Genomic DNA, 25,914 nt, shown 5'->3' with positions numbered 1-25,914 from the left:
TGGGCACTATTGAATTCTTAATGATTTAAAAATGAGACTTTCCATGTCAGAGTTGTTGTATCTTGACTCTGTTATATCTGCCTGTTCTTTCTATTATTTCATCGTGCCCGTTTTGTGATTCTTCAGTGCATCAGTGTTTCAATAAAATCCGCAGTGTTGTGTCAAGCAGGAAATCGCTGTATTTTAGTGACATATTTTCCTTCATCATTGGTGACATCTAGTGGCGGAGATATCTATTACACTCAGGGTGGTAGAGGCTCGTAAAACAGGCTCTTTAACATTCAGTCATCAGCCTGTGGCTCTGACTTGAAGCACAGCAGCAATAGAATATGTATGGAAGCACCTACTGCCAGACATAGTAACAATTACATTATATTGAATGGAAATTATTTTTGTCAGTAATGTGTGCTGGTTTGGTTCTGTGTGTGTGTATGAGATGTGTGTGTGGGAGGTGGGGTGAGGGGTGTGGGGGTTCCACCTGAGGGTATGTGTGAGCTCTTTACTTGTATGAACAGCTTTCTCATTGTCCTCTGTTAACCCATTCATTGTCTTTCTCTTTACACGTGTGTGTGTGTGTCTGTGTGTGTGTGTGTGTGTGTGTGTGTCACTGTGCTTACCCCCAGAGCAGGTGATGGGCAGGTGAAACAACAGGCTTATATAGACACAGATGTTGTGTTTGGGTGTGTGCATGTAAGTGTGTGTACATGTTCTTCCACATGTGTGTGTGTGTGTGTGTGTGTGGGTGGGTTGGTGGTTGGCTGCATAAAGAAGGACTTCCATCTGCTTTCTGCAGGTCTGGTAAGAAGCTGTAGATCCTTACCATGTACACACACACACACACACACACACACACACACATACTGCAGAGCTTATTTCACTGTTAAATACGGGGATTTGCATGGGCCAGGGATAGTGTAGTCCAGTACAAAGCTAGTACAGTTCTACTTTGAATCCCTATCTGGCTGTATTAAAAAAAACCCATTCATTTCCTCTCACTGGTCATATGACACATCTGCTTTTTCTCCATCTTCAAATATAGAACAAACTGTGTTGCTATCAAGTCTTACTGTTTGCCCTCAGCACCGGAGGCAACAGCAACATAACTTCATCACTTCTATTCAGGCATCAGAAGCCAGTAGTCATTAGTTTGGCTAATGATCAATGAGCTGCAGCAGCTAATTTTGACACTTTTATGCCCTTTAAATTCTATTTTTCACAGTTAGAGACACAAACCATCTTCTAATATTCATTCTTCTAATATTACACCTGAGATTAATCCATAATGGTGGACTATCTTTACCGCCACAAAATGGACAACTTGATACACCTCCAGGATGACAAAGAAAGTGTAAAACTCAAGTGTTGGTGAAAGTTAAACATGTAAATATTGTACTGTCTCTGTGTGTTTGTTTGTGTGTGTGGAAGATCAGCTAACGCGAGGATAGAGTTTGCCAAAGTTAGAGGAAATTTTTATCTTCATCCCTTATCATAGATCAGATTTTCAACTCATGATCCATCTTGATTCATCTTTCACCTTTTCCTCCTCCCAGATCGGTTTATGTTTGGAGCAGGACAAACATTTGCTTCTACGTTTCACTCAGGCAGTTAAATGCAAAATATTAGGGATGGTGACGGTCTAATGGTTCTGACAGCAATATACTGGGAGGCATTACCTGATTACGTTGCTGTGTGGTCATGTAATGGTCACAAATCATTAGATCATTTCACAGTACCAGGCGCACCGTACTGTTCCATTAAGATTTCACAGTTTTAAGTGAGTTTGGTCCTGGAAAAGTTCTGGTGTGCTCGTCTTCATCCCTCAAGTTTTTGCATCTTGTTCCACCATTTAATGATTTCCACACATGGTGGTGAATGTTTTGTCTTTTTTGGGGTTTTTTTGCTCTCTCATTTTATTATGAAAAAAGCTTTTGTTGTCTATCTATGTGATCCCTTTGAAAATATAGCTTCATATTTGAACAAACATTTGGATATAATCATAATGAAATGCAGTGTGCTTGTTTCCTCGTAGGATGACATCCATATTTTTAAAAAGCAATGCATTGGCACACACACACATATGAGGTCTGCTTTCAGATTTGATGTGTTGGGATGCCACTGGGTGCATTAATGATATGAAAGAGTTCATTTAATATGCAGAAAATGTATAAAAGATAAATACAACCCTCATCTTTACTTCTTAATGCAAATAAATGATGGAATATGTAGGAATAATATACATTAATATTTTGTATTTGTATAAATAGCTTGTGGTGCAGGAGGTGTGTTAACACTGCTGAGCGAGATCTTGTTTTTTTCTGGGTCAGTGTGAGTCGGAACTATTTGAATAGTCAGTGAATCCACCTGCACACACACTCACACAAACGTGTTTGCATGCAAGCACACACACACACACACACACACACGCCTCTGACTGTTTGTATATGTGCATGCTAACATACATACACACTGACACACAGATTGCACTGAATAAATGATCTCCTTCAGGTGGAAGGTTACCATGGTGACTAATCCAGGTAAGGATGATGCGAGCGGGACATCTGCTCGTACCACCTCCATTTGTCCTCACTGATCTCTGCGCTGACACACAAGCAGCTGGATTTACCTTCAGGAAACAAAGCGAGAGAAAATGTAGATTATGATATTTTCTGCATGAAGTACCCATGAATTGGGATGACAGGCAACACACACACACACACACACACACACACACACACAAACCTTGCAGTTACCTTTTCCGAGATCTTAAATGTTATCATCACCCTTCACTCTACCATCAGAGAGCCAGACAAAGGCACAGAGTAGCCAACCAGGGGTGGGAGCAGGCCTCGGGCATTTGCATGACTCTTCATTATCAGTAACTGTCAGAGGAAACAGCACACAGCCCACAGGCAGCACAGACACACACACACACACACACACACACACACACACACACACACACACACACCCTCTGGGAAACACTTGCTCCACCATTTACAGCAAACAGTTTGGCAGGCACCACAAATGTAATCATGTCTCTGCTGTACAGATACAAGCAGTGGTTATAATGATACTGATACAGTATGGCCCTGCAGAGTTCATAGGGTCACAACCGGGGGGAGGGGAGGGGGGGGGGTTCCGAAGAGCAACAGAGGAAGGATTGCTCCAGTACATAAAGAGTTGCAGCAGAATTGTAATATGCTGAAACAGAATGACAAGATTAAGTAAACAGTATATTGCATTAAGAGTTTCAGTGCTCTGGTGCATAACATGTGCTAAAGATATCACTTCTTCTTCAAAATCCACAGTTTACTATTCTGTATATTAATGCTATTTGTGTGTATGCCTACTCCTTTCATATAGCTGACTAATGCTTCAAACAGGGAAGAAAATGACTTATGTTTGCAATGGCGAGCTGATTTCCAGGCCAGTCAATATAAAACAAATCTATAAAGGTATATTATGGATAACTGTTTGACAAGTTCAACATGTTTCTGTCCCATCTAGACTACAGTGCTCTCTCCTGCAGCGTGTTGTCAGGTATTGAGAGTAAAAATACAATAAACTGCTTAGTTTCTGCAGTGTAAGACTGGATTTGTCATGTACAGAAAAAGGACTGACTCACCATTGTAAACACTGCTATACACTAGTGTTCCTGCAGTTTTGACAAAGATGCTTGTCTCATGTCGCTTTGAAAAGTGTTGACTGACATTACCACATAGCCTGTCATTCAATTCAATAAAAATATTTCCCACGTGCTCCACAGTGTTTCAAATATGATTCAATGGTTCAAACAGTTTGCTGCACTGGAACCAAACTTCCTGACATGACACCATTCAGACTCTTTCACTGATACAGAAAAAAAAAAAACAGGTGGCTAAGCCTCCACATTCAATCCTAAACAAATTACTTGTGAGCTAATGCTGCTCCTGGAGCGGGTAGGAAGGGTGCAGCAGCAGCAGGACCAGTTGGGACAGTCGGTTTCAATCGGGGCAAGGTAACCAGGATACTGAGGAGTGTGAGTTTTCCCTTCCTCTGGCTTTAAACAAATATTGACTAGAGCTTCAAGCAGCGGCAAATAGGCTCTGCAGGTAAATAATGACATGTAGGACTGGCTTTGTCATAATGTCTCTTGTAAGATGATGATACCTAAAGGAGATGAGCTCAGTGGAGGAGGTGGACATGCTATACTGTGGGACAGCATAATCAGTATTTAAATTATAGATCCAAATGCCACAGAGGGGCCGCTCAAAATTACTTTTGATTGTATAACGGGGTTGATTCTCAACCAAACCGATGGTAAAACCAGTCATTTTTCAAGTAAGGAAAATTGAGAACAGTTGTGTTTTACTCTTATGTCACTGCTGGTGTATATGTAGATTAAATATAAGGCAACATTTCAACTTTTAAGGACTTTAAAGGAAGGTAGTTTGAACCTATAGTCTTTGCTGAAGGTTTCAGTTTTTCATTTCAATCGATTAAACAGACAGGAAAACGATACATGATGGTTAAAATATATGATGGATTTACTGTGTTTTGGCACTTTGTTTGCAGGGCTGGTCTTCATTGTCATGTTTCCACCAGATTGTAAGGGAGCAGCTTCAGCTTTGTTTTTGGATGAATTAGTTTGAAATGAGAAATTCAAAAGGGGTAGTTTTTTAGTAAGGGAGGGTAGTATGCTTGCACTGCAATCATCAATTTATTATGACCTGGATTTAAAAAAAACAAAACAAACGATGTACATTTAAATTAGACACTAAAACACTGCATTGCATCTATTATCTTTAACATAAGAATCAATCACAAAAAAAAGAAGTGTTTAAAGTGGTTAAAGTGCAATGGCCAAATACATCATAGCACCGATATGACAGATGGCCCATATCAGATGTCTGCTTTGTGTGGTTAATGTTTAGTTAATGATTAACATAACCTCCCATTAAGCCCATCTCCCTGCTCCCTGGTGCTCGCCTGCAGCCTCAGTTCGTGACGTAGGAGATGGACAGTAATGAATAGGCCCCCAGTGGAAAATACACGCTGTCATCATGAATGTGTCAACGGGATAATGATTATCAAAAAAAGCTCCACAGGGAGACACAGAGATTATCGTCCCTATCACTGTAAATGTCAATGTTTTCAGTAAATACAACAGGATATCGTCCAGGGGCAGTTCAAATAGACACATAAAGGTGGTACAACTGCTGACTAAAGATGAGCATCAATTACAGGTTTATCAGTAGTGATAGTATCACTGACCTGAACAGACAGGTTCGAACCAGCAGGTTTCACATGAACATATGGATTGATGTGAAGCTGGTATATTTTACCTTTTCAAAAGCAAAAAAAAAAAAAAAAAAAAAAAAAAAAAAAAACAAGAAAAAGAATGTTGGATTTAAGCTGGAACTTCCTGCCTTCATATCATCACCTGTTCTAAGCCTGTCTTTGCTTTTCGCACTTTGGTCAAAAACACAAAGAATCTACTCAAGTGAGTCGAGCTTTCACTTTTCCATGAGGTTTTCATTATTTTAGTTTACCCTTGGGTAAATGTTTGTGACTCCACAAGTCAAGTGACATGTTGGTTCAAGGCTGCCTTTGCTTTCTATAGACCATTGCCTGTTGCCACCTGTATGCAAATAAGGTCACCCACTGAGTGAAATATCCTCTACACCTGGTGCTTCAGTTACTGAAACTATGTTGTTATTGAGAAGTCTTAGATGGAGCGATGGTCCTGACGTCACTTCTTAGAAATAAACCCTATAGATTTTAGTTCCTTTGTTTTTCATTACAAGAATTAGTCTCACTTGTGCTGCACACTGGCAGCAACATCTGGCCTCACCTATTTGGCGCCCTCGATTAAAACTGAAAACTAGTGAGAACAAACCTCCTAAAATTATTTTCCATCATTTGTATGAATTTAAACTTTACAGCACTAACAACAGTGATAAAAAAACAAAAAAAAAACAACTTTGTGCTTTTTTCAGTTGCCAACCCGTACCTGCATAACGCGAGCCGAACGAACAAAACTTCATCTTCAGGTATTGTACGTGAGGCTCAACGTGAAGCAAATACGGACATGAAAAAGTCACAAAAAACTTTCACAGGGTGAGGATGGTCCCAGGGAGAGATGTGCTGAGCGCGTAACAGCTGGCTTCTCTGTTGTCAGGCAACCTTCTGGAGGGAGATTTGGAAAAGTTAGAACAAGCAACATAAAGTATTGTAAGAATAGGATACTCTGAACGAAATAAAGAAGGAGAGGAAAGCCTATAACCTACCTTCAGAAGAGGCAGAGAAATAAAGGTCAACATGCACAACCTGGATCAGGTTTGTCTCACCTTTTACGCGCACTGAATGTGTGCTGGTAGTGACAGGTATACACCTTTTATACCTCTACATGGTCTCTCTCTCTCTCTCTCTCTCTCTCTCTCTCTCTCTCTCTCTCTCTCTCTCTCGCTCGCCACCCCTCCTCCTGGATGAAAACGGGAGAGAGGATCCTCAGGGTGCGCACAGACACCTGTCGCACGGTGCGTTGCTCTGATCCAATATTGACATAAAGGGGGAAGGGTGCGCGCGCGCGTGTGTGTGTGTGTGTGTGTGTGTGTGTGCGCGCGCGCCTCCCCAGCACACACACACACACACACACACAGGATTTGAATTATTCTTACCAACCCTTTTCCTCCATCCAAAGCGCCCTCCCTCCCGCCCTCCCCCTTCTTTGTGCCAGGCAACGAGTGTGACCTTTGTGCCTGTAAAAAGGCTCATTGTAACGTAGCTACCTGCCGACCTGCTCAATTTGTCCTATTCAGCGCCAGCTCGGGCATCATTTCCATATCATATACCTTGCAAATGACTTTGAGCAGCAGGGTGGCTCACCAAGCTGGCCCAACAACTTTGGGGAAAAAAGTTGGAACCCCCTCGATGTTGTGGAAGGAAAATGTTTGGGGTTTAATTTGATCTGTTGTCGAGTTGGTTCAACGATATCAGTGCTGGACTCTGTGTGCTCTTTTTCCAGCTATTATAGCAAATTATTTTTTTCTTAATGGCCTCTGAATAAAATATGTATATAGGCCTATAGATAGATAGATAGATAGATAGATAGATAGATAGATAGATAGATAGATAGATAGATAGATAGACAGATATAGATATAGATATCTAGATCTAACATCTAGTCAGTTATGCATGAATTTACAGAAAATAATTGTTAAAAATGTTTTTAAATGACTGTAAAATGACTTTTAATAACCCATCATCTGACAGCAGATGCTGTTCTACACAACATCCACAATTATAGCAGATATCTTGTTACTGCTCTATGGATGGGACCTCTTTGTTTGCAAACTTCAAGTCAGTCCTCCAATTCGACACTCAAAAAGGTCAGTTCACCAGTTATGGTTAGTAGCTACCACTCAGCTTGACAAAACAGTTGTACTATGTATTTTACCGTTTTAAATGAGACTGGCAGTAAACCTGCATTTAAAAACCGTTGGAAAGATGAAAGCATATAACATGGAGGGGAGGGGGGGGGGGTCTAATGGAAGCCCAGATACTGAGTTGCATTATGGGAAGTGTAGGATCCAGTTTTTGAAGCATGACTAATACAGCATGACTGAAAGTCAGTATAGTTCCACCTCTGCTGCTTCAGTTTTGATCAGTCGCTCACAAGTCCAACTTTACACAAACAACAAGCAAGTTTGAACAAGAAAATGAATGAATTGTGAGATAGAATATGAAATCAGGCAACTGAATAGCCAGAGATATATATTTTTTGCAAACCCCTATCAACTTTATTTACACAGGAATAATTAAAAAATTAATTAACACATTTTAATGGTTATCTTTGTAAAACATTTTACCAAGTTTTATGAATTTAAATAATAATGATAAGCCACTGAAAGTTGAACCTTTTGGAATGAGCTGGTTTTCTACATTGATTGGTCATAAAATGTGATTTGATCTACACCGAAGTCACAAATATAGACAAACACAGTGTACTGAAGCTGATATTACACAAAAAATGATAACCTGTTGTGTTCTGGTTGAACACACCCATTAAACATTAACAGTGCTGGTGGAAAAAGTAAGTGAACCCTTGCATTTAATAACTGGTCAAACCTCATTTGGCAGCAATAACCTCAGACAACTTTCCCAGTAGCTGCTGATCAGACCTCCACAATGTTGAGGAGTGATTCTGGACCATTCTTCCTACACTACAACTTTTTAGGCCATATTCTTAGGATGTCTGGTGTGAGTGGCTCTCTTCAGGTCATTCCACAGTATCCATACCGGATTGAGGTTTGGGCTGTTTAGGGTCATCACCCAACGTCCTCTGAGCTTCAGTAGGCGACAGCCACCCTGAAATCATCCTGTAAGATATCTTGATGAAGTCGGGAACGCATTTCCCCTCGATGGTATCGCGCCGTCCAGGTCCCTCCACCCTACTTCAATGTTGGGATTCAGCTTCCTTTTTTACAATGTACATAGTACTTCACGTTCTTCCTTAGTTTCATCAGTCCATCAAACATTTTCCCAGTAGTGTGGTGGCATGTGAAGCTTCTCTTTGGCAAACTCCAGCTACAGTGACGTTTTTCTGGAGAGCAGCAGCAGCTTCCTCTGTGGCGTCCATGGCAGGACACCATGCACCATGATGTGTGATATGGTATGACTCATGAACAGAGATGTTAACCAGCTCCAAGGACTATTTTAAGCCTTTTGCTGTTAATCTGAGCTTCTTTGTTATGTTACTGTTCTGCATTGTGCCTTTGGAGTCATCTTAGCTGGACACCCACTTCTAGGGATAGTCACATAAATCGTCTCCATTTATAGACAGTTTGTCTGACTGCCGACTGACGACTATCTAAACTCTTTGAGATGACTTTTTAACTCTTTCAGCCTTATGTAAATCAACAACTCCTGATCCTAAGTCTTCTGTGAGGCCTGGTTCACATCAGCCGATGATTCTTCTGAACAGCAAACTCAAAATGTTTCAGCGTCTCTAACCCACACCTCCAGTCTTGTTTCATTGCCTGGACTCCAGGTTTGATAACTCCTGATTCCAGTAATCTTTTGTTGATCTCATTACCTGAGGGGTTCGCATACTTTTCCCGACGTACTGTCAATGTTTGAACTATGTATTCAGTATGGAGTAACTTGGACGAATTTCTGAGCACATTTTAGGACAAACTTATACATGAATAAAGAAAATTCCAGTTTTTTTATTCCAGTACTTTTTCATGCCACTCTAAGATTTATTCAAGTAGACACTGCATCTCAGGAACTACATGGAAGGAAACTATATGGAAGAAAAACCCAAGCAAGTTCAGTGTAAGAGAATATTATAAAGACAATTATTGCCTCAAATCAGCATTTGTTCTTTTAAATTAGGCAACGTGGACGGCGTTGGATTTAATCATGTCAGGTGTGATGATTAATCTGGTTCCAATCATTATTCCCTCGTTTTGTAATTCACAATGATCTGAGGGGCTACACTGATCATACAGCTAATAATACAGGCGCTGAAAGACTGAAATCATATCAAGCAGACTGCTCTCTTCAGGGTACTCAATCGCAATCAATCAGGCAAATCAAAAGCTATCATTTTGTAGTTGACCTATAAATTAAATAATATCAAGACTATGAAACTGTTTAATAATGCTGATTTGTTCAGAGTGAAAGACTGTTGCTAGTAGAGATGAGTTAGGTTTTTGAAGTGTTAAAGACACTGTCTTGCACTAACTGGTATGTCTAATCTTGTGAACAGTGATGTGTAAGATGCATAGTATAATATTAACTAATATTATACAACAATCAAACCGTTTGAGCCACACTCACTCTTATTTGAACGACAAACCTGTGGGCTAGTGAGAAAGAAAGGCTTCACGCTGACTGGACGTGGTCATCTTTGTCAGTGGAATGAGGTCTTGGTTGATGAGTGACTGATTATTTTAGGAGCCCAGGGAAAAATGTACAATTAAAAACCTGATTTCAAATAAAACTACTTATTGTAGGTAACCTGTAGTTCATCCTCAAAGTGAGCGTTTTTAGATCTGGTCGTACCTCAGGGGATCAGATGTAAGGTCAAGAGGAGGGAATCAGAAGAACATTTAAAGCAGCTTCTTCATAAAACAGGATCAAAAGAACACAAAGTGTCTGATTCCCTACTCCTGTCAGGTATCCCCTGCAAATGTTAATAAACTATGTATTTGTGCAGGAACAGGTGTGTATTTTGATTTGGCAGTGTGGTGTACAGATGCACATGTATACATATGACTATATGCACAATAACATGCACACTCCTGTTCCTGGACAATGTAAAATTAAATAGTTCTAGTTCATCTGCAGAGATCATCATTACATCTATAGTTGAAATTTGAAATTAGATGTAATGATGCAGATGCTACTCCTGAGCTCTTATTGCCCACTCTGGCTCAGTCTCTTTGTGTAAGCATCCCAGCCTGACTTTCTGTATGACTCGGCAGCTTTCAGCCTATCAGGAGCCTCCAACACACCCCGTCCCACAATAATGACATCAGAGCCATGGTTGTGGATAACTTCCTCCGGAGTTGTGTACTGCTGGCCCAACATATCACCTGTAAAGAGAGAGACACAGAGAGAGATGGGAGACATGGCTGAGGAGCGGTAGAGAAAGGGGGAGGTTGTTGGGGAATGTCAGCCTACTGAACACTGAGTCAGACGTTATTTATTGTATCATAGTACCACCAAGTGTTGAAGGTGAGTCACAACACCAAAAGAGAGCAAAGATGAAAAAGTCAGTTAGTCAATCATACCTTTTTACATCAGAGACCTCAGCTAAATGAAAAAAAAAAAAAAAAAAAGATCCTACAACATCTACATCAGCATGTTGTATTTGGACAGAGACACATCTTATACTTGTACTGGCTCTGTATTATTCCAGCATACTGAACTGAACATCACATTAATATTATGAAAAGTTGGAGTTCACACATACATATTTATGTGTATGATGGAATGTTCCTGTAAAAATACATTTTATTACTTCCTTTTAAATACTTAAACCTTACATAAATGACAAAGATATTCAACCAAAAGGTTAAAAAAAAAAAAAATTACAATTGGAGGTCTGATCAAAAGTCTTCAGTTTACCTCCAGCCTGCATCTGAACCCCAGGGGTCATGTAGATGAACTCTGGCTTCTTGGTGATCTTAGAAACACAGATAAAGCCGATCACAAAGTCCGAGTGATCCTCTGCCATCTTCAGCTGTAAGGACAGAAATCAGAGATAAACAGCTGTAAACAGGTAGACAAGCCATTTAAGCAAACTCAGGCTATATATCCACACAAATACATTTTAGCTTTAAAATGCATCACGATATATTTAAGTCTGGTGTCCACACTACTCCTGAGTTTTCAAGCCACAAAAACAAAGACTTCTGGAAATGCTGCTGGACTAGTTTTGTTTTGAAAACAACAATGTGGACACCCACATTCACTCCCTGATTGGGTCTTAAACGCCTCAGTTACCAGCAGTGAATGCAACACAAGTGTTACTCACTTTGTTGTCTTTGTTAGCAACCGTTGTGCAGTGAAATTCAGCATTTTATGCAATTTATGCAATGCTACCTTTATGATACGCTGCCTTTCCTTGTTCATAGTATTTTCTGCGTCTAACCAGCTGCAGATTAGACAATCTGCTTTGTGTTTACACCGGCACATACATGTCCAGTGTACATGAGGGGACATGCGATATGCATTTTCAGGAAGGATAGTATGGACAGCGATTATTTGTGATGTGGCGCTAGAACATCTAAAACAGTGATTGAAAACGAAAACTTATTAGTGTGGATGTGGCCTTAGAAAAAGGCTTAAGGAGAGACGCACGTACCACAGTATTTGTGTATTCACCAGTAGCCAACGACCCCTGGGAGCTCATCTGTGCAATGAGCAAACAGCCTCGGCCCAGAGTCTTTCCTACAGCACTCAGACCCGCCACCACCCCGGGCCCCGGCACCACATGAGCATTCACTATGTGGGACCAAGATGAGATCTGGTACAAACCACCTGGAGAACAGATACATGGTTACTGTGAATATTAATGACATACAGTTTTTTTTTTTAAAGTAATTTTGATAACAGAAAATTCTGGAATAAACACATCCAAAATAAATAAATAACTAAAATACATGAAATCCTCCCACCTTCATACTGATGCTTGACTGTGTTCCCAATGTCAGCAAACTTGCGATCTTCAAAGATGAGGAAGTTGTGTTTCTCGGCCAATGCCTGCAGTTTCTGGCTGAAGGCCACTGTGTAGTCCTGTTAGCACACAAGACAATAAGATCAGTTTATTTGTCCTGACAAAGTTCTCTTTGCAACAAAGGGACCGGTTACACTCCTACCTTGAGGATGTCTACATGTGTCTTCAGCATGCAGATCTTGGGACCTAGAGAGTCGGCCAACTGAAGAAGCTCCTTGCTGCTGGTCACATCAGCAGACACACAGAGGTTAGACCTCTTATCGTCCATGATCTTCAGCAGCTTCGATGCCAGAGGGTGAATGTCTGCAGACCATAGGACAGAGAACAGATGATAAAAAGCATAACATTTTCAAGTTGGATATGGCCTTCCAAAGACATATTGTCAATTATATTTAGCTGCAAGACAACATACTTGGAAGTTTAGCTCTGTCTGCATAACTCAGCTGCAGGTTCTGCTCCACACATGGCTTCTTGGTGGCAGGAACATCACTGGCATTCTCCTCCTTCGGCCTGAAAGAGACAAGTTGCAAATGTTACTTTTGAGCTGGTACAGGGAAGATATGCATCAAAACAGACACACTAACACTCTAACTCTACCTGCCATCCTACTCACTGTAAGGGAAAAGCTACACAGCTGTACCTGAAAGTGTTGTTGTCCATGATGAACTTGCGGACTCTCTGAAAAGTTTGATCGTTGATGCGTTTGGCTGCCAGCAGCACATTGAGCAGCTTGGACATGGAGATGATAGGATGGAGCTTGATTCCCACAGAATGCAACATCTCCACACCACCTTGATTTCTGTCCATTAGTACAATGGCATCTGTCACCTTTACCAAATAAACAAATATTTTATTAAAAATGACGGGACCACAATAACTTTGAAATGACTCTTGTATTCTGCTGCCCTTTAATAGGGGATCACTGTAGCATTATCATCACCACTGTAATTTGATACTGAACCTTCAGTCCCTCTTTGTTGAGCACTTCAGCAGTCTCCAAGATGCTGCTGCCAGTAGTCACTGTGTCCTCAATGATCAGACAGAGATCCCCCTCACGATACGACCCCTCCACCACACGCTTGGTTCCTAGCAGGGTTACATCAGGAGGTTTATAGTCCCTATTCTAAACAAACTTATCTTTGTCACTTATTGATGGCTTTGGCAAAATCAACATCCAGTGGGGCAAACTTTAGAGGCCTTATAGGATAGGGGCCTAGGAATGTCTTTGGTTGACAAGTAGCTTGACATTAGGTCGATGTGCAGTGCTTTTTAAAAAGGAAAGAATGCACTTAGTTACAACCAGTAAAGACTTTATAAAAAGGTAAATCAGCAGATCCTACACCGTCTTATATTAGTTCAGCTTTCAAATCATGTTGCACCTCCTATCAGCTGTGTCTTGCTAGGTGTCTCTTTGCCACGTACACAATATCAAGGTAGTATAATGCACAAAAATCATAATGCATGAGGATCTTGTCATACTGTCTTTCTGCTTGCGATCACAACTCAGATTAAAGATCAAGTGTTACAAAATAGGACAAATCTTTATGGCTTTCTGTCCAAACAAATGTTACACAACAAAACTCTTGTGCTTTCTAGGTCTGTACTGACAAATGCAAGTTTAGAACTCTTAAAAACTAGATAAGATGAGCCTGACTATCCTTCCCTCTCACCCACCATAGTCCTTGGCCTCCTTTCTCCTGATGAGCATGGGCAGTTCATGTTTAGAGCAGATAATTGTGGCCAAAGGTAGGGCTGTGTATGGAACCCCACACACTGAGTCAAACTGTAGCTTCTCTTCTTGCACTCGCTGGTAGATGAGACTTGCCACCTGAAAATAAAAAAATGAATAGGGTGTGCAGCTGCAAACAAGTTTCTTAAGTAGCAGTGTTGCAGGAGACATAAACATCCAATGTACCTATAACTGTTGCAAGAAGGAGGTCATTTCCCCACCATTCCTCTGAGGGTCAACACATTTTATTTCCATGATCATGTTTAAACTCCACAAATGGTTGTTAATGGGGATATCTAGAACCTGCTCTGCTGATTCCTCACAGGGTGATAAACTCTACAACTTTCAGACAAATGTGCTTCTTTAGTTTCACTTTCACTTTCCTTGGCTTTTAGGCCTCTGCAATACTGGACCCCCTCCTCCTTCGCCATGTTTCTTAAACTTTTAGCTCTGAGCTGCCCACCAGTGTTTGCGCTGCTTTCATGACGCTCTACAGTCTGTGGACGTACGTAAATGAGCTCACCGACCACCACGTGTAAAGTAACATAATTTCCAATGCAAAGAACTGACATTTTCACGCGAATAACAACGTTAAGCCTTAGAACAGTGTAGCCACAGGAGCTTTAAAGTTCTTTTAAAGTCAGGCTGTGAGGATTAAAACGCAGTACCACGTGTTTACCTGATTCATGAGAGCAGGGTGCGATACCAGAACTCTCAGATCGATATAAATAGGTGTCGTCATGCCACTCTTCAGCTTGTACTCTCCAAACTTCACCGCGTTCACATCGTGAAGTTTAAGGATTAAACTGTCAATGCAAATGTTTTCCATTCTATCGTATATTTAAGAGATCCAACAGGAGCGTGTGTCCCATCCATAAATCGTACATATAAAAGGCCGTCGCCTCTATGACGTCACCCTTACGTGTCCGAATAGAGCGGAGTGGTTTGCTGCCAAAAAAAAGTAGGTTGCTCCCGCCATTTTGGTAGAGTGACTAACTTCCGGCTAATCCCAAAATGGGCAAAGGGGTGGGGCGTGTGTTGAGCCGAGACCTCAGTGAATGCTGGTTTGTGGCAAGCATCTGTCACTCAAAGCGGCACGACATTAATTATGCACATCTCTAAGACTAAATAAAATGAGCTATATAAAAAATCCCCCCCTGTATAGTTGTGACGAAGGTGGAAATTTGTTTTAGAGACCAAAACCTTTTTCTGTACCAGGCTGTAAACATGTTTATTTCTGATGTAAAGTCTATGTGGACTGACAACCTCAAATTCCAAAATCCTCGCACTTTCCTTGATGGTTTCATTTCACTTTCCCGGAGGTAATCGCTTAGTCCCGCTCTCTGTGCTCCTTTGGAGGCAGAAGAAACATAATTTCCATTCGGATTTTTTTTTTTCAGAATAACAGTCATTTAACTAAAGATGGATTACCAATCGGACAACCGACCAGTGTGCCCAAACCACCTAAAGCCCTTGGTTTTCTATACAGCATTTTGGTCTACCTAATTTGAAGTACACTGAAGTACAATATCAACTATGATGGGTCTTCCATCCTGTGGTCCAGATGGACTCAAAATAGTTTTAAAACCTAAAATTGTTTTAGTTTGTATTGTGGTGAAACATTTTTATCAACTACTTTGATTAATTCTGTGTCAAGTAACAGAAAACCGGTCAAGGTCATTAACTCATTTGGCAGATGTTTTTAACCAGACTTACAAGTGAAGGACATCAGTATGCTTCAATGCAGTAGGAACCTTACTGTTAATATTAAGTACTACATATATTTAATACGTGCAAGGCGACTGTATTAAAGAAGTGCACCTAAGTGCTAATTATACATGTTATGCTTTTAGAAAAGGAGGTGCGCTCGTAAGAGATGAGTTTTCAAGAGATTCTTGAAGATAGAGAGGGGCGCCCTGCTGTTTAGATAGGATTGTGTAGCTTGTTCCACCGTCGGGGAACCACAGATAAGAACAGTCTGGACTGAGATTGCCCTGTGTGCAGGGGTGGCATCACTAGACGACATTTCTTTTAGATGGTGCAGACCCAGAAGTCACTCTGAAGGCAGCATTAGTGACGTGAATATGATTCGGTCGGATATGGGTAGCAAGTGGAGGTCGATGGGTGGCGAAGTGACATGTGCCATTTTAGGCTGACTGAAGGCCGAACGGGCTGCCGCATTCTGGACCATGTTTTCACTGCGCAAGAAGGGAGGCCCGCCAGAAGAGCATTGCAGCAGTCGAGGCGAGAGATCCATGTCCTCGACTAAGAGTTGGGTGGGTGTACTGAGTCAAATAAGGTCGGATTTTTCTGATGTTGTATGGGGCAAAGCAGCCGGACCGAGAGACGGATGCAACATGGTTAGAGAAGGAAGCTAATGTATTGCCATTTCATATCAGGTACAGCCTTTATATTAGTGATACAGGACGCAACGCTCAGAGAGGACAAAACATTTATTTGGCCCTTATTAAACACAGTTTCACTTTCTTACCAGGTCATTAGAAAAAAAAAACTGTAAACTAAAGCCAAACCACAGTTTGTATAGCTTTGCTTAGTAAAGTGATAGAGTTGTTACTTGAGAAGTTCCTCATTACATCACAGTTAAGTTTCTAAATAACAAATCAGAGACAGCGAGTTTCCAAACAAGTATTTTAATCATAATATTCAAATCCATGTTATCTTCAGAAGCATTAATGATGACCAAGACTTAAAAATAAATGTGATAAACAGAATATAATTTTAATTCAAATTAAAGATTTAAACATGTATGTGTGTGGAAAGGGAAAACACAACCATGCCAAAGTGCTTTTATGAAAAAATAGTATTTGCATATTTACAAAACACTCCAACATATGACAAAAATAATTATTTGTTTAAAAAAAATTGTGGCACATGGAAAGAAACAATACACTGCATACACTGAATGTTACCTTGACCGACCCAACAGCATACTTCTCCCAGTAGACCTTTCTTGTGTGTGGATGGGTACAGCTGTAATGTTACAGTCCCACAGACCAGAGAAGATGGAGAGAGAAATGTCAGACTTCTTTGTAACAATCCAGTACGTTTCCTTCTTCTTTTCTTTTCCTCACAGGATCCATGAGGTGGCCAAAGTTTAGGTGAAAAAGCTAATTGTCCTTTTACTTCCACTTTATCAATGGAAATACATCACAACAAAGTTACTAGTTGAGATGATTTAGTATTTAGAGGAATTAAAGATACTGTCTTGCACTAATTAGTATGTGTGTGACCTTGTGAACAGTGATGTGGAAAATGCAGACTGGGCAACTCAACATACAAAAGATGCTCCACTGTGTGCTAAATATACTCATAATTTCAACAGAAGTATTATACAATTAAACAGTTTTAGCCACACCCACTCTTGTATGACAAGTCTGTAGGTTTGTGACAAATAAAGGCTTCACGCTGGCTGGAAGATGGTCATCTTTGTTGGTGGAATGACGTCTAGATTTATATTTGATTGATACTGACATTTTAGCAGCCCAGGGCAGAACACACAATTGAAAAAACATATTTATATAAAAATATCTATCATAGGGAAGCTGCTGTTTATCTCCAATTGTAAACATTTACCTCAGAGGATCAGATGTCAGGTCAATAGGAGGGAATCAGAACACAAAGTGTCTGATTACCACTAGTTCCTCTGCAGAGATCATCATTACATCGATAGTTTAAATTTGAAATTAGATGTAATGATGCAGATGCTACTCCTGAGCTCTTATTGCCCACTCTGGCTCAGTCTCTTTGTGTAAGCATCCCAGCCTGACTTTCTGTATGACTCGGCAGCTTTCAGCCTATCAGGGGCCTCCAACACACCCCGTCCAACAATAATGACATCAGAGCCATGGTTGTGGATAACTTCCTCCGGAGTTGTGTACTGCTGGCCCAACATATCACCTGTAAAGAGAGACACACAGAGAGAGATGGGAGACATGGCTGAGGAGCGGTAGAGAAAGGGGGAGGTTGTTGGGGAATGTCAGCCTACTGAACACTGAGTCAGATGTTATTTATTGTATCATAGTACCACCAAGTGTTGAAGGTGAGTCACAACACCAAAAGAGAGCAAAGATTTTCCAATTTTCCAAAAGTTATGGATTTTTGTCTCTTTACCCAACATGAACACATCTAAAACACTCTACAAGCTCAAAGTCTGAATTGTAGGTTACTTGTGCTTTGGAAACACTGAGAGCCTCAGAGGCAATCACAGCAGTTACACACATAAAACATATAGCTCAGGTCATGCTCCCTGGTGGATAGCATGAGGAAAACATGAGCCATTAGGCAGCTTGTGTAGACAACTTGGCTGATTCAAACAGAAAAGTTTCTGCTCTGCCGGACACACATGAAGCGGTTGACTGTTCCTATGTAGACACACCATTATAGTGAATGTCTCATTTCAAATCAATTGAGTGTCTCATTAGATTACACTGCATATGGTTCAACTGTGTTGTACTTCTTCTAGTAATACACCAACAAGAAGAACAGTACAACACATCAAAGATGAACTCCTATAACATTGCACACACATGTATTTATGTGGGTATGGTGGAATGTTCCTGTAAAAATACACAATGTCATTTCTTCACTTCAAATACTTAAATGTGAATGTAAATGACATGAAATTCAACCAAAAGGTTAAAAAAAATTACAATTGGAGGTCTGATCAAAAGTCTTCAGTTTACCTCCAGCCTGCATCTGAACCCCAGGGGTCATGTAGATGAACTCTGGCTTCTTGGTGATCTTAGAAACACAGATAAAGCCGATCACAAAGTCCGAGTGATCCTCTGCCATCTTCAGCTGTAAGGACAGAAATCAGAGATAAACAGCTGTAAACAGGTAGACAAGCCATTTAAGCAAACTTAAAAAGGCTTAAGGAGAGACACACGTACCACAGTATTTGTGTATTCACCAGTAGCCAACGACCCCTGGGAGCTCATCTGTGCAATGAGCAAACAGCCTCGGCCCAGAGTCTTTCCTACAGCACTCAGACCCGCCACCACCCCGGGCCCCGGCACCACATGAGCATTCACTATGTGGGACCAAGATGAGATCTGGTACAAACCACCTGGAGAACAGATACATGGTTACTGTGAATATTAATGACATACAGTTTTTTTTTAAAGTAATTTTGATAACAGAAAAATTCTGGAATAAACACGTCCAAAATAAATAATAACTAAAATACATGAAATCCTCCCACCTTCATACTGATGCTTGACTGTGTTCCCAATGTCAAGCAAACTTGCCGATCTTCAAGATGAGGAAGTGTGTTTCTCGCCAATGCCTGCAGTTTCTGGCTGAAGGCACTGTGTAGTCCTGTTAGCCACCAGACAATAAGATCAGTTTATTTGTCCTGACAAAGTTCTCTTTGCAACAAAGGGACCGTTACACTCCTATACCTTGGAGGGATGTCTACATGTTCTTCAGCATGCAGATCTGTTGGGACCTAGAGAGTCGCGCCAACTGAAGAAGCTCCTCGCTGCTGGTCACATCAGCAGACACACAGAGGTTAGGAACTGCTTAGTCTCCATGATCTTCAGCAGCTTCGATGCCAGAGGGTGAATGTCTGCAGACCATAGGACAGAGAACAGATGATAAAAAGCATAACATTTTCAAGTTGGATATGGCCTTCCAAAGACATATTGTCAATTATATTTAGCTGCAAGACAACATACTTGGAAGTTTAGCTCTGTCTGCATAACTCAGCTGCAGGTTCTGCTCCACACGTGGCTTCTTGGTGGCAGGAACATCACTGGCATTCTCCTCCTTCGGCCTGAAAGAGACAAGTTGCAAATGTTACTTTTGAGCTGGTACAGGGAAGATATGCATCAAAACAGACACACTAACACTCTAACTCTACCTGCCATCCTACTCACTGTAAGGGAAAAGCTACACAGCTGTACCTGAAAGTGTTGTTGTCCATGATGAACTTGCGGACTCTCTGAAAAGTTTGATGGTTGATGCGTTTGGCTGCCAGCAGCACATTGAGCAGCTTGGACATGGAGATGATAGGATGGAGCTTGATTCCCACAGAATGCAACATCTCCACACCGCCTTGATTTCTGTCCACTAGTACAATGGCATCTGTCACCTTTACCAAATAAACAAATATTTTATTAAAAAATGACGGGACCACAATAACTTTGACTCTATAAATGACTCTTGTATTCTGCTGTCCTTTAATAGGGGATCACTGTATCATCACCACTGTAATTTGATACTGAACCTTCAGTCCCTCTTTGTTGAGCACTTCAGCAGTCTCCAGGATGCTGCTGCCGCTAGTCACTGTGTCCTCAATGATCAGACACCGATCCCCCTCACGATACGACCCCTCCACCACACGCTTGGTTCCTAGCAGGGTTACATCAGGAGGTTTATAGTCCCTATTCTAAACAAACTTATCTTTGTCACTTAGTGATGGCTTTGGCAAAATCAACATCCAGTGGGGCAAAATTTAGAGGCCTTATAGGATAGGGGCCCAGGAATGTTTTTGGTTGACAAGTAGCTTGACATTAGGTCGATGTGCAGTGCTTTTTAAAAAGGAAAGAATGCACTTAGTTACAACCAGTAAAGACTTTATAAAAAGGTAAATCAGCAGATCCTACACCGTCTTATATTAGTTCAGCTTTCAAATCATGTTGCACCTCCTATCAGCTGTGTCTTGCTAGGTGTCTCTTTGCCACGTACACAATATCAAGGTAGTATAATGCACAAAAATCATAATGCATGAGGATCTTGTCATACTGTCTTTCTGCTTGCGATCACAACTCAGATTAAAGATCAAGTGTTACAAAATAGGACAAATCTTTATGGCTTTCTGTCCAAACAAATGTTACACAACAAAACTCTTGTGCTTTCTAGGTCTGTACTGACAAATGCAAGTTTAGAACTCTTAAAAACTAGATAAGATGAGCCTGACTATCCTTCCCTCTCACCCACCATAGTCCTTGGCCTCCTTTCTCCTGATGAGCATGGGCAGTTCATGTTTAGAGCAGATAATTGTGACAAAAGGCAGGGCTGTGTATGGAACCCCACACATTAAGTCAAACTGTAGCTTCTCTTCTTGCATTCGCTGGTAGATGAGACTTGCCACCTGAAAATAAAACAAGAAATAAGGTGTGCAGCTGCAAACGAGTTTTAAAGTAGCAGTGTTGCAGGAGACATAAACATCCAATGTACCTATAACTGTTGCAAGAAGGAGGTCATTTCCCCACCATTCCTCTGAGGGTCAACACATTTTATTTCCATGATCATGTTTAAACTCCACAAATGGTTGTTAATGGGGATATCTAGAACCTGCTCTGCTGATTCCTCACAGGGTGATAAACTCTACAACTTTCAGACAAATGTGCTTCTTTAGCTGAACCTTTCCTTGGCTTTTAGGCTTCTGCAATACTGGACCCCCTCCTCCTTCGCCATATTTCTTAAACTTTTACACACTTGTACACTAACATAATTTCCAATGCGAAGAACTGAAATGTTCACGCGAATAATAACATTTAGCCTTAGGACAGTGCAGCTACAGGAGGTTTAAAGTTCTTTTAAAGTCAGTAAGGTTGTGAGGATTAAGGGACGTAAAAGCATCAAGAACATCACGACTGGCGTATTTACTGACGTATTTTATTTTTAGAATAAAACGTGAAAATGTCATGAGCTTGTGTTAACCACAGACCTTATTTCAGCCATATAATCTAAATCCCACAGACTTCCGGGACGCGGAAACCGAAAGTGATAAAATACTAACTAACTTTCGGGTTTTAGGACTCATTCCTACGGCACTTTTTTTTAATTATTCAAAAGTCACTCAGACTATGATGAGTAAAAGACACACTTGTTTACCTGATTCATGAGAGCAGGGTGCGATACCACAGCTTTCACATCGATATAAATAGGTGTCATCATGCCGCTCTTCAGCTTGTACTCTCCAAACTTCACCGCGTTCACATCGTGAAGTTTCAGGATTAAACTGTCAATGCAAATGTTTTCCATTCTGCCGTATATTTAGGAGATCTAACGGGAGTTGTTTCAAGGTTGTGTCCCACCATAAATCGAAAGCATAGATTGGCGGATGGGCGTCTCATACATTACGTAAACCTTACGTTTTTTGAAAAGGCGGTTGCTGCCGAAAAAAATAGAGAAAAGATTAAGTTGGTTGGTTGCTGCCGCTAATTTGGAAGTCCCTGACTCCGCCTCCGGGTAATCCCAAAATGGGCAAAGGGGTGGGGCGTTATTTGCCCTTTAACAAACACAGTTTCACTTTCTTACCAGGTCATTAGATGAAAACTTTAAACCAAAGCCAAACCACAGTTTGTATAGCTTTGGTCAGTAAAGTGATACAGAGTTGTTACTTGAGAAGTTCCTCATTACATCACAGTTAAGTTTCTAAATAACAAATCAGAGACAGCGAGTTTCCAAACAAGTATTTTAATCATAATATTCAAATCCATGTTATCTTCAGAAGCATTAATGATGACCAAGACTTAAAAATAAATGTGATAAACAGAATATAATTTTAATTCAAATTAAAGATTTAAACATGGATCAGTGTGGAAAGGCAAAACACAAACTGCCTTTATGTATAAAAAAATAGTATTTGCATATTTACAAAACACTCCAACATATGACAAAAATAATTATTTGTTTAAAAAAAATTGTGGCACATGGAAAGAAACAATACACTGCATACACTGAATGTTACCTTGACCGACCCAACAGCATACTTCTCCCAGTAGACCTTTCTTGTGTGTGGATGGGTACAGCTGTAATGTTACAGTCCCACAGACCAGAGAAGATGGAGAGAGAAATGTCAGACTTCTTTGTAACAATCCAGTACGTTTCCTTCTTCTTTTCTTTTCCTCACAGGATCCATGAGGTGGCCAAAGTTTAGGTGAAAAAGCTAATTGTCCTTTTACTTCCACTTTATCAATGGAAATACATCACAACAAAGTTACTAGTTGAGATGATTTAGTATTTAGAGGAATTAAAGATACTGTCTTGCACTAATTAGTATGTGTGTGACCTTGTGAACAGTGATGTGGAAAATGCAGACTGGGCAACTCAACATACAAAAGATGCTCCACTGTGTGCTAAATATACTCATAATTTCAACAGAAGTATTATACAATTAAACAGTTTTAGCCACACCCACTCTTGTATGACAAGTCTGTAGGTTTGTGACAAATAAAGGCTTCACGCTGGCTGGAAGATGGTCATCTTTGTTGGTGGAATGACGTCTAGATTTATATTTGATTGATACTGACATTTTAGCAGCCCAGGGCAGAACACACAATTGAAAAAACATATTTATATAAAAATATCTATCATAGGGAAGCTGCTGTTTATCTCCAATTGTAAACATTTACCTCAGAGGATCAGATGTCAGGTCAATAGGAGGGAATCAGAACACAAAGTGTCTGATTACCACTAGTTCCTCTGCAGAGATCATCATTACATCGATAGTTTAAATTTGAAATTAGATGTAATGATGCAGATGCTACTCCTGAGCTCTTATTGCCCACTCTGGCTCAGTCTCTTTGTGTAAGCATCCCAGCCTGACTTTCTGTATGACTCGGCAGCTTTCAGCCTATCAGGGGCCTCCAACACACCCCGTCCAACAATAATGACATCAGAGCCATGGTTGTGGATAACTTCCTCCGGAGTTGTGTACTGCTGGCCCAATATATCACCTGTAAAGAGAGACACACAGAGAGAGATGGGAGACATGGCTGAGGAGCGGTAGAGAAAGGGGGAGGTTGTTGGGGAATGTCAGCCTACTGAACACTGAGTCAGATGTTATTTATTGTATCATAGCACCACCAAGTGTTGAAGGTGAGTCACAACACCAAAAGAGAGCAAAGATTTTCCAATTTTCCAATTTTCCAAAAGTTATGGATTTTTGTCTCTTTACCCAACATGAACACATCTAAAGCACCCTACAAGCTCAAAGTCTGAATTGTAGGTTACTTGTGCTTTGGAAACACTGAGAGCCTCAGAGGCAATCAGCAGTTACACACATAAAACATATAGCTCAGGTCATGCTCCCTGGTGGATAGCATGAGGAAAACATGAGCCATTAGGCAGCTTGTGTAGACAACTTGGCTGATTCAAACAGAAAAGTTTCTGCTCTGCCGGACACACATGAAGCGGTTCGGAACTCCTATAACATTGCACACACATGTATTTGTGGGTATGGTGGAATGTTCCTGTAAAAATACACAATGTCATTTCTTCACTTCAAATACTTAAATGTGAATGTAAATGACATGAAATTCAACCAAAAGGTTAAAAAAAATTACAATTGGAGGTCTGATCAAAAGTCTTCAGTTTACCTCCAGCCTGCATCTGAACCCCAGGGGTCATGTAGATGAACTCTGGCTTCTTGGTGATCTTAGAAACACAGATAAAGCCGATCACAAAGTCCGAGTGATCCTCTGCCATCTTCAGCTGTAAGGACAGAAATCAGAGATAAACAGCTGTAAACAGGTAGACAAGCCATTTAAGCAAACTTAAAAAGGCTTAAGGAGAGACACACGTACCACAGTATTTGTGTATTCACCAGTAGCCAACGACCCCTGGGAGCTCATCTGTGCAATGAGCAAACAGCCTCGGCCCAGAGTCTTTCCTACAGCACTCAGACCCGCCACCACCCCGGGCCCCGGCACCACATGAGCATTCACTATGTGGGACCAAGATGAGATCTGGTACAAACCACCTGGAGAACAGATACATGGTTACTGTGAATATTAATGACATACAGCATATAGTTGTTTTTTTTTTTTAAGTAATTTTGATAACAGAAAATTCTGGAATAAACACGTCCAAAATAAATAAATAACTAAAATACATGAAATCCTCCCACCTTCATACTGATGCTTGACTGTGTTCCCAATGTCAGCAAACTTGCGATCTTCAAAGATGAGGAAGTTGTGTTTCTCGGCCAATGCCTGCAGTTTCTGGCTGAAGGCCACTGTGTAGTCCTGTTAGCACACAAGACAATAAGATCAGTTTATTTGTCCTGACAAAGTTCTCTTTGCAACAAAGGGACCGGTTACACTCCTACCTTGAGGATGTCTACATGTGTCTTCAGCATGCAGATCTTGGGACCTAGAGAGTCGGCCAACTGAAGAAGCTCCTTGCTGCTGGTCACATCAGCAGACACACAGAGGTTAGACCTCTTATCGTCCATGATCTTCAGCAGCTTCGATGCCAGAGGGTGAATGTCTGCAGACCATAGGACAGAGAGCAGATGATAAAAAGCATAACATTTTCAAGTTGGATGTGGCCTTCCAGACATATTGTCAATTATATTTAGCTGCAAGACAACATACTTGGAAGTTTAGCTCTGTCTGCATAACTCAGCTGCAGGTTCTGCTCCACACATGGCTTCTTGGTGGCAGGAACTCCATTGCCATTCTCACACAAGAGAGAAGCTATCAAGTGGTGATGATAATGTTACAGTGATCCCTATAAAAGTGATTGATCATTGTATAAGGTTATAGAATTCCATCAAGTACAGTGGGGCAGCAGCATACAAGAGTCCTTTTCAAAATAATAATGGTTCTGGTTGCTGTCCATTTTTTAATGAAATATTTGTTTATTTGGTAAAGGTGACAGATGCCATTGTACTAATGGACAGAAATCAAGGCGGTGTGGAGATGTTGCATTCTGTGGGAATTCAAGCTCCATCCTATCATCTCCATGTCCAGCTACTCAAAGTGCTGCAGAAAGGTGACCGCATCGATGCCCAAACTGTTCAGAGAGTCGCAAGTTCATCATGGACAACAACACTTTCAGGTACAGTTATGTAGCTTTTCCCTTACAGGAAAAATAGGATAACAAGAATAGTTAGAGTATTAGTGTGTCTGTTTTAATGCTCCAAAACCCTCCAAAGCTAACATTTGCAACTCGTCTCTTTCAGGCCCAAGGAGGGAATGGC

General features: G+C 40.8%; 2 protein-coding genes and 1 pseudogene across 3 annotated transcripts in view; all 3 read right to left on the bottom strand.

The window, feature by feature from the left end:
* Positions 1 to 9,189: 9,189 nt before the first annotated feature.
* Positions 9,190 to 14,874, bottom strand: LOC111218867 (uridine 5'-monophosphate synthase-like). Its single transcript, XM_022741346.1, has 10 exons — positions 14,638 to 14,874; positions 13,904 to 14,057; positions 13,191 to 13,315; positions 12,870 to 13,057; positions 12,642 to 12,739; positions 12,372 to 12,532; positions 12,171 to 12,288; positions 11,858 to 12,033; positions 11,119 to 11,233; positions 9,190 to 10,583 (listed from the first exon to the last, which is right to left on the bottom strand). Exons 1-10 carry the CDS (start codon positions 14,785 to 14,787, stop codon positions 10,405 to 10,407), a joined length of 1,464 nt encoding a protein of 487 aa, XP_022597067.1. The 5' UTR covers positions 14,788 to 14,874; the 3' UTR covers positions 9,190 to 10,404.
* A 1,898-nt stretch (positions 14,875 to 16,772) lies between these two features.
* LOC111218869 lies at positions 16,773 to 22,049 on the bottom strand (annotated as a pseudogene).
* Positions 22,050 to 22,470: 421 nt separating this feature from the next.
* LOC111218868 (uridine 5'-monophosphate synthase-like) overlaps positions 22,471 to 25,914 on the bottom strand; it is a 6,904-nt gene continuing 3,460 nt past the window's right edge. The window contains exons 6-11 of one of the 2 annotated variants that reach the window (XM_022741348.1): positions 25,307 to 25,378; positions 25,039 to 25,199; positions 24,838 to 24,955; positions 24,515 to 24,690; positions 24,308 to 24,422; positions 22,471 to 23,665 (exon numbers count right to left, since the gene is read on the bottom strand). In XM_022741348.1, the coding sequence (XP_022597069.1) occupies positions 23,487 to 23,665; positions 24,308 to 24,422; positions 24,515 to 24,690; positions 24,838 to 24,955; positions 25,039 to 25,199; positions 25,307 to 25,378 (821 nt within the window). In that variant the 3' untranslated portion in view covers positions 22,471 to 23,486. The remainder of the gene's footprint in view (positions 23,666 to 24,307; positions 24,423 to 24,514; positions 24,691 to 24,837; positions 24,956 to 25,038; positions 25,200 to 25,306; positions 25,379 to 25,914) is intronic. The other variant, XM_022741349.1, reaches the window with a different exon arrangement.

Source organism: Seriola dumerili, unplaced genomic scaffold, assembly GCF_002260705.1.
Source record: "Seriola dumerili isolate Sdu_G_001 unplaced genomic scaffold, Sdu_1.0 BDQW01000052.1, whole genome shotgun sequence".
Taxonomy (NCBI): domain Eukaryota; kingdom Metazoa; phylum Chordata; class Actinopteri; order Carangiformes; family Carangidae; genus Seriola; species Seriola dumerili.
This window is presented reverse-complemented; position numbering and strand designations above follow the sequence as displayed.